At 34.0% G+C, this 15,272-nt stretch overlaps 1 protein-coding gene across 1 annotated transcript in view; it reads right to left on the minus strand.

The window, feature by feature from the left end:
• Positions 1–2,748: 2,748 nt before the first annotated feature.
• Positions 2,749–15,272, minus strand: part of LOC140446710 (D-2-hydroxyglutarate dehydrogenase, mitochondrial-like) — a 45,528-nt gene continuing 33,004 nt past the window's right edge. Inside the window, exon 8 of the mRNA XM_072539307.1 lies at positions 2,749–3,029. Within this exon, the coding sequence (XP_072395408.1) occupies positions 2,776–3,029 (254 nt within the window). The 3' untranslated portion in view covers positions 2,749–2,775. The remainder of the gene's footprint in view (positions 3,030–15,272) is intronic.

Below are 15,272 nucleotides of genomic sequence, written 5' to 3' on the forward strand. Positions count from 1 at the left end.
CGAATGGGGTAATAAAATAACTTTTTGATGTCGAAGGTATTTCAAGAGTTGAGTTCGGTTCAGTTTCTTGGGTTGTATTAGATGAAGTTGAAGCTGTATTAACTGAAGATGAAGATACAAATGCATTTTCTTCGTGATTGGTAGAATCTCTTAGTACAACCATAGCTTTTTGTCCGTCATACTTTTCAAAATCATTAATCGGTCTGTCAGTAACTGACGATAATAGAAAATCAGTTTCACTAAAAATATGTCTATTAAAAGGGTAGATACCTGTACATTTGAAGCCGTTCATAACATTTTCAGGTGTCATTGATTTTGAGTGGGCAATACCAGCACATTCTGCTATTTGGTACAGTGTCATAGGAACGCCGGGGTGGTTAAGAAGCCATGAATCAATCGCACTATTGTAATAGTTTTTGAAGGAAAAATAAACTGATTTGTCCAAAGGCTGTATCTTATTGCTTGTATGTGGGGGCAAGGTTAAAACTATTATGCCATTAGCTTTTGCTTTTTCTGCTATTTCCAGAGACATATGGGATTCGTGATTGTCATATATTAATAAACACGGGTTTTCTTTTCTAGCACCAGTATGCTTAATAAAATGATCTAGTACTTGTGTGAATAGTTCGGCGGTCATCCATCCACTTGGATTAGCTAGTCCTAATGTTCCTGGTGGAGCACCATTTAGCATAATCGTATTAAACTTTTTACGAGGAAAAACAATGACCGGAGGTAGAAATGTTTCATTTGCTCGAATTATTGCACAAGTAGTAGCGAGTAATCCTCTTTCGGCGCTTGTGCACTGGTTCAGCTATTTAACACCTTTTTGTGCCACAACTTTATGTGGTCGTTGGACAGTCGTAGTAGCAGTTTCGTCTAAATTGTAGATGCTAATATCTTCAACAATTAATGGATATTTTACGTATATTTGCTCCAAATTTACGAAAAACCGGTCAACATTGGGTTTTGTAAATGAAGTAAGCCTTGACAGTGAACATCCTTCTGGCTTTCTGAGGCTTAATGATGAATTTCTTTTTATAAATGCCCTTAACCAATCTTTGCTTGCACATTTGTTGGCCTTCCAAGAGTCTGGCATAGTGATATTGTTTTTAGCAGCCATGTCATACGCCAATTCTCTAACTTTTAGATTATTCAACCCAAAAGCCATTTTGCTACAGTTCTTAATATAATCACACATCGACGTCTCATGCTCTGTGTTAAATACTAATCTAACAGCATAATTTGGCTCCATTTTTGCATTTGGATCATTTTTTCTTTTAGAACGTATCGCCCTAATGTGCTAAAATTTACGCCAAACATATCTGCCGCAACGCGAAGTGCAGTTCCATTTTTTTAACCTCTGTGACTGCTGCCGCCATTTGTTCACTTGTAAATTTGGCTCTGGATCTTTCTTTCTTCCTCCTTACCATGGTACACCTGCAATAAAATGCCATTGTTATAGAATGATTCAGTATGGTACACAATGAAACATGTGTCATTGTGTACCACCACTATATGTTTCAATGTGTACTACCACAGGTTTAAAGTTTCAGTTGGATGTAAACAGAAAACCCGGCAATTATTGGCAACGATATTTATAGGTTAAAAGGCATTCATCACAAGTATTGTAACGACATATATACGAAAATGAAAACTATTTATTTATAGGCAACATACCTTTTTATAAACGCTTCAGTTTTTAAATCTCAGGCACACAAAACAATAAAACACGTCGTATAATGTTTACTACTCCGACTATTTCACTCATCTTAAAATTTTCACATAATCTGACCAATCACAAACCAAAGACAGCTTGTGTTATCGCGAAAACACCAACTGTCTTTCAATTCTGATTGGTCTATCAGCTTCGTATTTTCAACGACGTAACCATGGATACCGATCTCAAAGCAAAGTTTGACGTTTGCCAAAAAAATTATTGTAGCTGTATACGTCAAAATGGGTCGTTTCGGTGGTACTTCAAACGAAGTTATAAACCAAAACATTGAAGAAAATATACCGAGTAACACAAGAAAATCTAAATCTTATATATGGAGACAATTTATGATGTTCTGTGTGGATCGCAACTACAAATTAGATGCAGAAAATAACAACGAAAGACTAACTAAATTCCTTCCTCTCATTCTACTGAATTTTTGACCTATCACTTTGTTCATGAGATAGTCTAATAAAATACCACTCGTGATTTAATTTAGCTTATAAGTCTGTCTTTTATTTCTAAACTCAACTGAGTTTCTTAAAGAAAACACCACGAGTCCGTAGGACGAGTGGTGTTTTCAAGCAACTCAGTTTCGTTTAGAAGTAAATCGACAGACTTATCGCGAAAATTGAATCACTAGTGGTATTACTATTGAATATCAAAGCGAACTACTGTCGGCAGACGCAATGCATTATGGAGTATCCGTTGAAGCGCTAGTAGCAATGTGGCGGCAAATTTGATTTAGTTAATAACAGTGCTTCATTGTGTACTATGTGTCAATGTGTACTACTCTCCCCTATTACCCGTTTAATTTGCTCCTAAACTAATCTTCAGTATGGTTCTTAAAATGTCATGGTCCTAGTTTACATCCGGTAATTTACATAATGTCCGGTTACTAGGTAATTAATGTCATTTATCAACATCATGATGTCCCTTTCATATTCTCTTTTCAGATTGACTACTGCTTGGACTTGTTTATAAAATAGTTCTTCTGCTTCATCTTTATGCCCAATATACAATTAAAAAAAAACAAATGGAAATACAATATATTTAAAAAATTACACTATCACTTTATATGGATTCAGTATTTTGTTTGGATCTAGTAAACTTTTCAAATCTTTCATTAGATTCAATGTGTTAACAGTTTTAAGTCTATCCATATATTTCTGTTTTATAACACCTATACCGTGTTCGGCACTAATACTCCCTCCATAACTCAATATCTTGTCAAAAACAAAAGGATCAATGCGCTTCTTTATTTCGTCGGTTAGATCATCTTTCAACTGAATTTGAAGATGTATGTTTCCGTCACCTGAAAAAAAAAACATTTATTATTCTAGTAATACAAACCTTAAAGAAATATAGGATGAAGTGGGGTATTTATGGACCTGCATTACGTTGCATTGAAAACTTGTACTGGCATCAAACGGCACAGTTAAAAATAGACAATTCTATATCCAAACCCATACATATAAGAAGGGGCGTTCGACAGGGATGTGTACTTTCCCCTCTTTTATTTAACATTTATTCGGAAGCCATATTTCAAGAGTCTTTGGAGGATGCAAAGATGGGAATCAAAGTGAATGGAGTATTGATCAACAACATACGATATGCTGATGATGGTGTCTTAATTTGTGACAACATAGTCGATCTTCAACAACTTGTTACTATAATCGGAGAATACAGTAAGCGAATGGGATTAGAGATTAATACCAAAAAAACCAAATTTATGATCATCTCCAGAAACTTGGATGCACTTGAAAACTCCACCATAACACTGAATACTAAGTCCATTGAAAGAGTGAGTAAATTTAAATACCTGGGATCGTGGCTTTTTGAAGACTGGGCATCGGACAGGGAAGTAAAATGTCGCATTGAGCAAGCTCGACAAGCTTTCGTAAAATTCAAGAAGGTACTGACTTGTTCAGAGTTCGATCTTCAACTGAGACTAAGGTTTACTAAGTGCTACGTGTGGTCAGTGCTGCTATATGACGTAGAGGGCTGGACACTCAAAACGAGGGATATAAACAGATTAGAAGCTTTCGAAATGTGGCTCTATCGCCGTATCCTAAAAATACCATGGACAGCGAAAATCACAAATATAGATGTCCTTAAAAGAATAAACCAAGAACGCCAACTTTTCGAAATCATCAAGAAAAGGAAAACGGCGTATCTAGGTCACATCATGCGAAATGAAAAATACCAGTTCCTCCAACTTATAATCGAGGGTAAAATTGAAGGCAAGAGAGGAATGGGACGCAAGAAAATGTCCTGGCTCCGAAACATAAGGCAATGGACAGGGATTAACGACATACAATATCTGATACATATTGCAAGAAATAGAGAATTAATGGAAAAAGTGATCGCTAACATCCATTAGTGGATTTGCATCCGAAGAAGTTTACTGTTTCACATGTAGGGTTCCAAAATTACTCTTACCTCAAATTAGTGTAACTGTGGACCTTAACCGGAAAACGTGTTGTGCTTGGAAACTGCACTGCACAGGTGTTATAATGAGCGGTTAAACTGTGTTAAAAAACAAAACAAGACTAGAAATGCAGAAACAAAAAAAATTATTATCATGAAACAGAACACACAGATAAACAATATTTTTGAATTTCCTCAAATCTACACAAAAAGTATTTTGCTTTTGGGGCATCTGCTTATCACGACTCTATTGTATTTTTCTGTAATATAAAGCCAATGAAATGAGCTTGTTTGTTCGTACAACGATGAATCATCACTTTTGTCCTGTAGAATTCTTTCGTTCATCGCTTTTTTAATGCCATCGTTAGTCCTTAAACTAATAGAAAAAGACTCGATTCACATTTTAGTTGAACTTTTCAATAGCATTTATACATCAGGAAAAATACCACAAGAATGGCTTTTATCCACCTTTGTTATTATACCAAAAAAGATAAATGCCAAACAATGTAGTGATTACCGTACAATCAGTCTGATGAGCCATGTACTGAAAATATTCCTGAAAATTATACACTCTAGAGTAGACAGAAAACTGGAAATGGACATCAATAATACCCAGTTTGGATTCCGAAATGGACTTGGAACAAGAGAGGCGTTGTTTGCACTGAACGTTATGTCTCAAAGATGTCTTGACATAAATCAAGATGTATTCATGTGTTTCATGGATTACAACAAGCCTTTGATAAAGTGCGGCATGATCACCTAATCAGACTCCTGACAGAAAAGAATTTAGATAAACGAGACATCCGACTAATAGCAAATATGTACTACAATCAGAAAGCAGTAGTGAGAGTAGAGAATAATACCACTGAAGAAATTGTTTAATCTCTATTCCGAAGACGTAATGAATAGAACACTCTCTGAGCAATCCGTAGGTATTAAAATAAATGGTGTTAGATTAAACAATCTGAGATTTGCCGACGACACCGTTCTGATCGCAGAAACACTTGAAGAGCTACAGACATTGGTGAATAAGATAGCAGACTGCAGCGAAGAATATGGACTATCTTTGAACATAAAGAAAACTAAATTTATGGTAATATCGAAATCAACACAAAATGTCCAAAATTTATATTTACACAATGAAATTATCGATCGAGTTAGCAAATACAAATATTTAGGCACTTTTATAAATGAAGACAACGATAGCTCAGCAGAAATCAAAATAAGAATAGAAAAAGCCAGATCCATATTCACTAAAATGAAGAAGAGTGTTCTGCGGAAGAGATTTGAGCCTTGAAATGAAACTTCGCCTGATGAGATGTTACGTACTTTCTGTGCTGTTCTACGGAATGGAGTCATGGACGTTGAAAAAGATTGATACCAAAAAATTAGAGGCATTTGAACTGTGGATGTATCGCAGAATCCTGAGAATATCATGGACCGAGAGAGTCACAAATGTCGAGGTCTTGAGAATAATGAATAAAGAAAAGGAAGTCATATTTACGATAAAAAAACGAAAACTGCAATACTTGGGAGACATTACAAGAGGCGAAAGATATGAACTGCTTCGAATAAATATGCAAGGGAAAATAGCAGGAAAAAGGTCCATAGGAAGAAGACGAAACTCCTGGCTAAAGAATCTACGGGAATGGTATAGATGTAGCAACAACGAATTGTTTCGGTCAGCAGTTTCGAAAATACGTATAGCCCTGATGATCGCCAACCTTCGGAACGAAGATGGCACTTGAAGAAGAAGAAGTCTTTTTGTAATATTTTTTCGACATTTTTGTATTGCAATAAATAATAATAAGGTAACGCACCCAGTTATTGGCACTTTAAGGAAATGTGCCAGGAAAAATATTTCCGAGTTCCACAAGAAAAAAAAACACAATTTCGGGAACTTTTATTCTGGGTTTTGTGATGTCCTACCTTTCTTATTACGAATAAGAATAAACGAAATTAATTTAAATTAAAAAAAAACAGAGAAAGTAATAGATACCTATTGGCACGTTGTCTACAGTTATTGGCATTCACATGGCTGTAGTCATTGGCACCTACCTGCAGTAATTGTCACACGTCTTGCTGCAGTTAATGGCATCACTTTCATAGTAATCGAATGAAACAATAAGAGCTCAAATCAGTTTAAATAAATGTTTACATTTATTAAGTAAAAAAACTGTAACTTAACTGAAATATTTTGAAATAAAAACCTTAACTGAATGAACAAAATTTCATAAAACTTAAAATAAAAATCATTATCATATGAACAAAAAAGGTAAGTAACTACGCATTTCTTTGGCACACTTTGCAAAAATAATGAGGCATTTGTAATGGTACATTTTTATACAGTTCTGGCACTTAATTCCAAAATTTGCTACTGTTGCATGTTTCGTACATATAAAACACAATCCCTATTATGAATGTTATTATCCTTAGGAAGGCACATTGGGATTGTGCTCATTCCCTCGTTGCTTAGATTACTTGAACTTGGAGAACTTCGCTGGGTGGATATAATGGATTTTTTGGTCATCGGAGATGTTTTCCGTCAAAAATGCTGTTAAGTTGCTGACGTGTTTTGGTTTTTCTGGCCTCTTTGTTACTTTGGTCATTTTGTTCATTTCATGCTTTTTCCTATTTTCTTCTTTCTTCGTCTCTTTCTGTAGCTAAGTTTCTTCGTTTTCTTCATAAATTTTTTTTTCATCCATTAAATGTTATTGCGTATGGTATTTTTTCCGTTGTACGCCGAGACTTTCGCTCAGGTGTCAGTTGCAATAGCAAAGTGTCGCGAAAATCCGTGATCAACAGCTTCCACGATAGAAACACAATTGTTTGGCGTGTTACATTGAATATAGCACTCTCTTTCTTAACTTTTTTTGCCTCCTACATACGGTAGTTCTTGATCAATATTTTCTTGATTTACTATGTTTTGATGAAATTCTAAGTTTTCTAGAATCGTACTAAGTTGGTTGTCTTCGGAATTTGGTTACGTTATAGTTTGGCTTATAATTTCAGATTACTCTTGGATAAGTACACTATCTCCGAAAACTATTTCCATAACTTCAATACTTCCTTGGGTGAAATACGGTACAGGCAGATTACACTTTTCAAAACGCCCCTCTTCATTTTGATGTGACTCACACTCTTCACTATCAAACAGCACAGTAATAAGGGAATCATCTGCACTAGAACTGCATGATTCAGCAGCTTCACCTTTTGTAAATCTTAAAAATATTGTTACACGCAACTGAAAATCTTTACTTTCATGACCTTTCCCCCAGTTTTCCCGGTAGTGTCTAAGTTGGTTTAATTTTTCTTGTCCAACAATGGAAATAAAGTCATCATATGTCATGTCGCAACTGTCCTTTTCATTCCCATTTACAACAGCTATATCTGGTCCTGTTGTCTTCTTTCCAATACATTTTAAAAAGTCAATGGAATCGACATTCCAGGGATACAATCCGCAAGCTTTAAAACCGTTACAAATTGAAGAACTCTTAAGTGACCTTAAGGAATCTTCTAATATTGGTGCAAAATAAGTTTTGGTCAAGCCAATGAAGGGATTATTTCTTCGCCATTTCAGAACTGAACGTTTCCAGGCATTTTTCAGAGGTTTAAAGCAGCTAACATCTGCTGGTTGAAGGATTCTGGTAGCATTTGAATATAATGCCACGAGTATTATTTGAAGCCTCGTACAAAGGGTACTTAGTTTATAGCTCATATGAGTTTTGTGACCATCCACAAAAAGAATGACGAGAAACTGTATTTCGTTTTTGCAAAGATGGAGATGGAGTATATTTGAAATATAGTCTACAAATAATTCAGATTTCATCCAGCCATTGTCGCTTGTTCCTATTCCTCACGCATCAGGAACATTTTTACCGACAGCAGCAGGAAGCCTCTTATAGGAGTAAATGATCATCGGAGGCGTTACTGAGCCAGCAGCTAAGAAGGTGAACATCACAGTAATATTGGTCTTTGCTGTTCCTTGATCCATCTGGTAAACATTTTTAGCACCGCGAGAAGCAACAACTTTATCCTCCTTAGGACAAAAGAGGAAACAAGTTTCGTCCCCATTGAACACTCTTTTTGGATCTTGGTGTTGGAAAACCAGTTTTTTATGTCCTCAAAAACGCAGCTGCTTGCTTTAGTTACTGCTTCTGCAGTTCTCAGGGTCAAGTTTGGATGGCGCTTAAAGAAGGCTTCATACCACTGTCTTTCAGGTTGATTGTCCTTGAATGGAGTCTTACGTGGATCGGTGTCCAAGAAAGTTTTCACTGAAGACTGAATATCGTCCCTTCTTCTGGGGAAACAATTTCCTGTGACAGTCAGTAATCCACCCCTCCAACACATCTTCCTCATATTTTGTTAAGCACGTTGCAGGCCCGTGGCCAATTTTTTTGAATTTGTCACTCTATGTTGAAGGGTTTGTCTGGGAATTCTGGAGGATTTCCTCGGTATATCCTTTCTGATATTTAGTATCGCTTTTGACTTTTCGCATTGTAAACAATCTGAAAAAAAAACAGTGGAATGTTCACTTTACAAAAAAAAAATATTTTTTCATATCTAAAAAAGTCAATTAATATTGCTCATGCCTATAACTACATCTTACCAGTAATTCCGGAGTTTCAGTTATTGGCATAAGTGTCAATAATAGCTCACGGTACTTCCCCAAGACCTAGTAACCGGCACTTTTTTATTTTTAACCACTTAAAGATTACGCAAAAATAAACGCAAAATTTCAATAAAATAGCATTCTTAAAAGTGGCATTACTGAACACTTATAATGGACAGCGGCTAATAAAGGCAAATCACAAACCTACTGCATTCTTAAGAAAATTGTTAAGAAACTTACCTTGTACGACGGTGTCAACAATCGCAAGCCAACGTCTGCAGTCATATGGAAATACAAAACCAATACCTACATTCCCACAAACAAGAATGCGCCATCTATCAAATAGCGTACTGATTAGTATTTACGGATGCCACCTTTTCTTATAAAACAGCAAAATATTCGAGGTGACAATAACTGGGCCCGTGCCGACTACTAGGGCACTTACCCTATTGATAAACAAACCAATTTAGAAACACTTGGAAGTATAGTGCATCTGTATACCATCTTACCACCCATAGTTGCTCCGATTACGTCTAATGTCAGGGTAGACCTGTTCTCAATAAGAAAACTATGATTTTTATATTTCGGTTACTGAGCGCTAGGTGATGTCTCAAATTCACTTACAGAAATGTATATTGGAAATTAGCGTGCTTTTGTACTGAACCAAGTTTTTGAAATTTTACTTAACTATGATAAAATTTATGCTCATTTATGTATTTTTGAGAATTTAACCTTTAGTGATAAAAAGATTCAATTATTTCAGAAATAGACATCTTTTACAAGCAATAATTAGTTATGTTGAAAGTGATTGGCCCTCTGATACCTAAAGGTAAAGTTCCTTTTAATTTGCAATTTTATTTTTCTATTCAAGATGAACTTTTTGTAGTTAATGGTTTACTTTTTAAGAATTCTTGTGTGGTAGTTCCAAAATGCTTGAGGAAATCAGTGTTATAGTTGATTCATCTTAACCACATGGGCATTGAAAAATCAAATAATATGGCTAGACATGTTTTATTTTAGTCTTTATGGGCAAAAAATAGAAGATCTTGTAAGAAATTGTGAAACATGTTTAAAATTTAAAAAAAACTAATAGTTCTGAACCTTTATTACTAAGTGATGTTCGAGATGGTCATTGGAAAGTAGCTGGAACTGATATTTTCTATTTTAAAGGTAAACCTTACTTGTTACTTATTGATTATTACAGTAAATTTATTGAAACCCAGGAACTTAATCAGGAAGATACTCATCATGTGATAGCAGCTCTAAAATCACAAGATGCTCGTTATGTCATACCAAATATTTTATATTGTGACACAGGTACCCAATATAGAAATTATAAATTTACAGAATTTGCTAAAAAATGGCAATTTGATTGTAAAATGTCAAGTCCATATTATCACCAATCAAATGGTATGTCCGAAAGATATGTTCAAACATTTAAAAAACTGCTTAAAAAATGTGAACATAGTAGTAGAGACCCTTATGAAGCTATAATAGAGTATCGTAATACTCCAATTGATAGTATTTGTAACAAAACACCTTCAGAATTATTGTATGGGAGAAACATAAATAATTTTTACCAACCAAAGATATTTTCAATGGACTTCTGGAGAAAGCATGTCCAAATAAAATTATAAGTAAGTCTCCTGATATGCAATCACATTTAAATGATAGTCAGTTGAAATACAAACATAATCATGATTTGAGACATAAACAATTTTCAAAAGATTATGAAAAAGGCGAGATTGTATAAGTTAAACATGAAAAACAAGATATGACACCGGCAAGGGTGGAAAGTACAGGTGATATACCTAGGTCATATTTGGTTAAACTCCAACAGGAAATGTGGTTAAAGAAACAGATTTAATTTATATAAATCACAAACAAATGCTAAATTTCAAATTGATTAAATATGATTCAGTTAGTCAGGAAAATTATACTAATGAAGCTTTGATGGATTTTTTCTGTGGATCAGAGGAAGTTATTGTTAGGGATAAGTTTAATGAAAATATAAAGTCAAATCCTGTTTCTATGTTAACCAAACCAACAAAAAGATTTTCATTATTTCTTCTATTAGCAGAATGGCGATAATACTTGCACGCTGTGCATTGTTTTCTATAAGCTGGACATATATTTGGTATATGAAATTTCCACATTTATTACAACATGATTGCTGTTGATTATGCTGTATGTCTTCATGTGGTTTGTTTTCAAATTTAGTACTGCTAGGTCTTTCATTATACTTTTTTACTATTCACAGCTTGTATCATGGCCTCTGGTTCGTTACGGAATTATTTGGCTTGCATTTCTGTTAATTCTGTAACTTGACATATTTCTTGACAAATATTTAGCGTCAGCTTACGTTCTCTTAGTAGTTTTTCCCGCAATTTCGAGTTTTGCACTCCACAAACAATTCTAATAATACTATCTTTTAAAGTACTAAAATTGCAATATGTTGCTAGCTTTTTTAAATCTGTAACAAACCGAACAATAGTTTTATCTTGTTTTTGAACTCTGTAGCTAAATATGTGTCTCAGAACAATTTAATTTGACTTCTTCTTCTTCTTCAGATGCAAATCCATTAATGGATGTTAGCGATCACATTTTCCATTAATTCTCTATTTCTTGCAATATGTATCAGAGATTGTATGTCGTTAATCCCTGTCCATTGCCTTATGTTTCGGAGCCAGGACATTTTCTTGCGTCCCATTCCTCTCTTGCCTTCAATTTTACCCTCGATTATAAGTTGGAGGAACTGGTATTTTTCATTTCGCATGATGGGACCTAGATACGCCGTTTTCCTTTTCTTGATGGTTTCGAAAAGTTGGCGTTCTTGGTTTATTCTTTTAAGGACATCTATATTTGTGATTTTCGCTGTCCATGGTATTTTTAGGATACGACGATAGAGCCACATTTCGAAAGCTTCTAATCTGTTTATATCCCTCGTTTTGAGTGTCCAGCCCTCTACGCCATATAGCGGCACTGGCCACACGTAGCACTTAGTAAACCTTAGTCTCAGTTGAAGATCGAACTCTGAACAAGTCAGTACCTTCTTGAATTTTACGAAAGCTTGTCGAGCTTGCTCAATGCGACATTTTACTTCCCTGTCCGATGCCCAGTCTTCAAAAAGCCACGATCCCAGGTATTTAAATTTACTCACTCTTTCAATGGACTTAGTATTCAGTGTTATGGTGGAGTTTTCAAGTGATTCCAAGTTTCTGGAGATGATCATAAATTTGGTTTTATTTGGTATTAATCTCTTATCCCATTTGCTTACTGTATTCTCCGATTATAGTGACAAGTTGTTGAAGATCGACTATGTTGTCACAAATTAAGACACCATCATCAGCATATCGTATGTTATGCATATGGCTTCCGAATAAATGTTAAATAAAAGAGGGGAAAGCACATATCCCTGTCGGACGCCCCTTCTTATATGTATGGGTTTGGATATAGAATTGTCTATTTTTAACTGTGCCGTTTAATGCCAGTTCAAGTTTTCAATGCATCTTATGTCTTTTTGGTCTATATCAACTTTCTTGAGGATCTGCATTAACTTGTGGTGTTGGACACGATCAAACGCTTTTTGGTAATCTAAAAAGCATAGGAACACATCCTTCTTCCGATCGTAACAATTTTGGACCAGCACCTGTTTTGCTACTATTGCTTCTCGTATTCCTAAACCTTGCCTAAACCCGAACTGGGAGTCACTGATGTCCCATTCACATTTTTTGTATAATCTTTGATGTAGTATTTTTAAGAATATCTTTAAAGTGTGACTCATCAGGCTAATGAGTCTGTGATCCTCACATCTTTTTGCATTGATTTTCTTAAGCAGGGGAATAAAGGTAGAGCGTAACCACTGTTGAGGATAGCAGCCAGTTTCATAAATTAAGTTAAATATTTTGTGTAGTGCTGAAATTCCCCTTTCATCCAGTAATTTGAGTATTTCTGACGGGATTTCATCTGGTCCAGGTGCCTTATTGTTTTTTGAATTTAATATTGCCTTTTCTATCTCCTCTTTGGTGATTGAGGGGCCAGTCAGCTGGTCGTCTGTATAAACTTCACTCATGGGTCTTTCGTCATGGAAGAGCTCTTGAATATATTTTTCCGATATATTAATTTTCTCCTTTTCACCCAGCACTATCTGGTTATCCTGATTAACTATGGTAGTTGGTCTTCGTTTTCTGTATATTCCAGCAGTCTCCTTAAGCTTTTTATGTAAATTACGGTCGTCGTGCTGTCGTTGTAAATGTTCTAGATCGATACGTTGTTGCTTAAGCCATTCATTTTTTGCTATGCTTATTTTTACTTTTATTTGCCTGTTAATGTTTTCATACATATTGCTGCCATCTTGGTTATTCTTGTGTCTTCGTCGTTCTTCCATTAATTTGACTGGGGTATAAAATACTGTTCAAACAAATCAAGCAATTTAGTATATTTGTTTTATCATCTACTTCTACACAAGGTATTGTAAATCTCCAAAACATCTGGCCCTATTGTATATAACAATATAGCAACCTTACTTTCAGCTGACATTTTATAATTTTCTTTTATACTTGAAGCTAGTATATATATATATATATATATATATATATATATATATATATATATATATATATATATATATATATATATATATATATATATATATATATATATATATATATATATATATTATACAGGGATGAGTGCCTTAAGAACCGGCAAAATAACGCAAAAGATAGAAAACATAATACGTTGTGAAATAAAAAGAGATGAAAGTAGTAGAGGTGAGAAATTATCGACATAAACCTATAATTTACTTTACACTACATTAGATCTATCGAAAGTTTCCCACCTTCAGACGTTAGCTTATGAGCTGGTTGACTTCCGTCATAGTAATACGTATCACGTAATGTAAGTAAAAACAGTTTAAGTGTATTTTTTTATCCAAAATTAAAGTATTGATCAATAATAATAATAAACTGTGATTTGAGACGTCGCATACACTCTTTTTGATACAGAATTATGATAGTTTGTTATTCTGTATTCGTCAACACAGAATTAATTATCAAATTAATACTAATTAAACTGTTTACTTACATTTGCTTTATTGCCTTCAATCAGTTTTTACTTCATGCGAAATTTAAAAAATGTTAATGTTCGACGTCATACTTGTAATAATATTATGACTGAAGTCAACTAATAGCTCATAAGCTAACGTCTAAAGGTGGGAAACTATCGATAGTCGTAATGGAATGTAATGTAATGTAAATTAGAGGTTTCTGTCGATAATTTCCCACCTCTACTACTTTCATCTCTTTTTATTTCACAACGTATTATGTTTTCTATCTTTTGCGTTATTTTGCCGGTTCTTAAGGCACTCATCACTGTATATTTACCTGCGACATTCAGTAAGCTATAATGTTACCTAAAGTCAAAATTAAATTTAACTGATAATACATTGTTGGAAGTGCATCTCATGATCTTTCTTATTCTTTACACATCAATTTTAATGTTTTTCACTTAAGTTTTTTACAACAATTTTTTATATACATGTATTATTATCACATGTTTTTTTGCTGTTGAAAGTTTGTTAATTTGTAAACTGTACCTAGTTTCAATTAATTGTTTATACAACTTTATCTCTGAATGTTCCATTATCGGAAGCTTTTTTACAAATTTAATATCATTGACTGCTACATGTCTTTTTGAGGTAACACACATGTTTTAACTTCTCTATGGATGTTTGGTTTTTTTATATTGTTCTTTTTAGATGAACTGATGATGCTTTCTAAGCAGAAAGCGAAACGCCTTCAATAAATAGATGAAGTAGCCACCTTCTTTGTCTTTTATTTCTTCACTTTGACCGAAAAACCCACCACTCTTCGAGTGTATCTTAGTTTATTTTGGATTGACGGTCGTACTCCTTTTCATATATATATATATATATATATATATATATATATATATATATATATATATATATATATATATGAAATATATATATATATATATATATATGAAATATATATATATATATATATATATATATATATATTAAAATTTTGTTTCCATCTAATAAAATTTTCTCTCAGGTTATCGTTTAAGCTCAAAACTTATGGGGATTTCAGATTGCTGGCCATTTTTTTTCTCACAAAATATTTATTTCTTTCTTCAAATTTCTTTATTTTCGCAGCGCCGTGTGAAGTTGTTGTTTTAAACTTAATGGATGTAAATAAAATATTTATTCGCCTCATAATCCCCATTCCATTACAATAATGATCTTCTCACTCCTCAACTCTCAGTTGTCACTCATGACACCTAGTAATACTGAAGCTCAGATTTTTAGTTGTTAATTAAATTTCTGTTTTGATAGTTAAAACACTGGTCTCTAGATAGTGACAAAATAATTTGTCACTATCTAGAGACCAGTCATGTACCTACTTTAAACTTTATATCATACCCCATTTCCCCGTATTTAAGTGTGTATTTACTGTATACAAAAAATGTAGGGTTAGTTTACATATGCAA

The sequence above is a fragment of the Diabrotica undecimpunctata genome, chromosome 7, assembly GCF_040954645.1.
Source record: "Diabrotica undecimpunctata isolate CICGRU chromosome 7, icDiaUnde3, whole genome shotgun sequence".
Taxonomy (NCBI): Eukaryota; Metazoa; Arthropoda; class Insecta; order Coleoptera; family Chrysomelidae; genus Diabrotica; species Diabrotica undecimpunctata.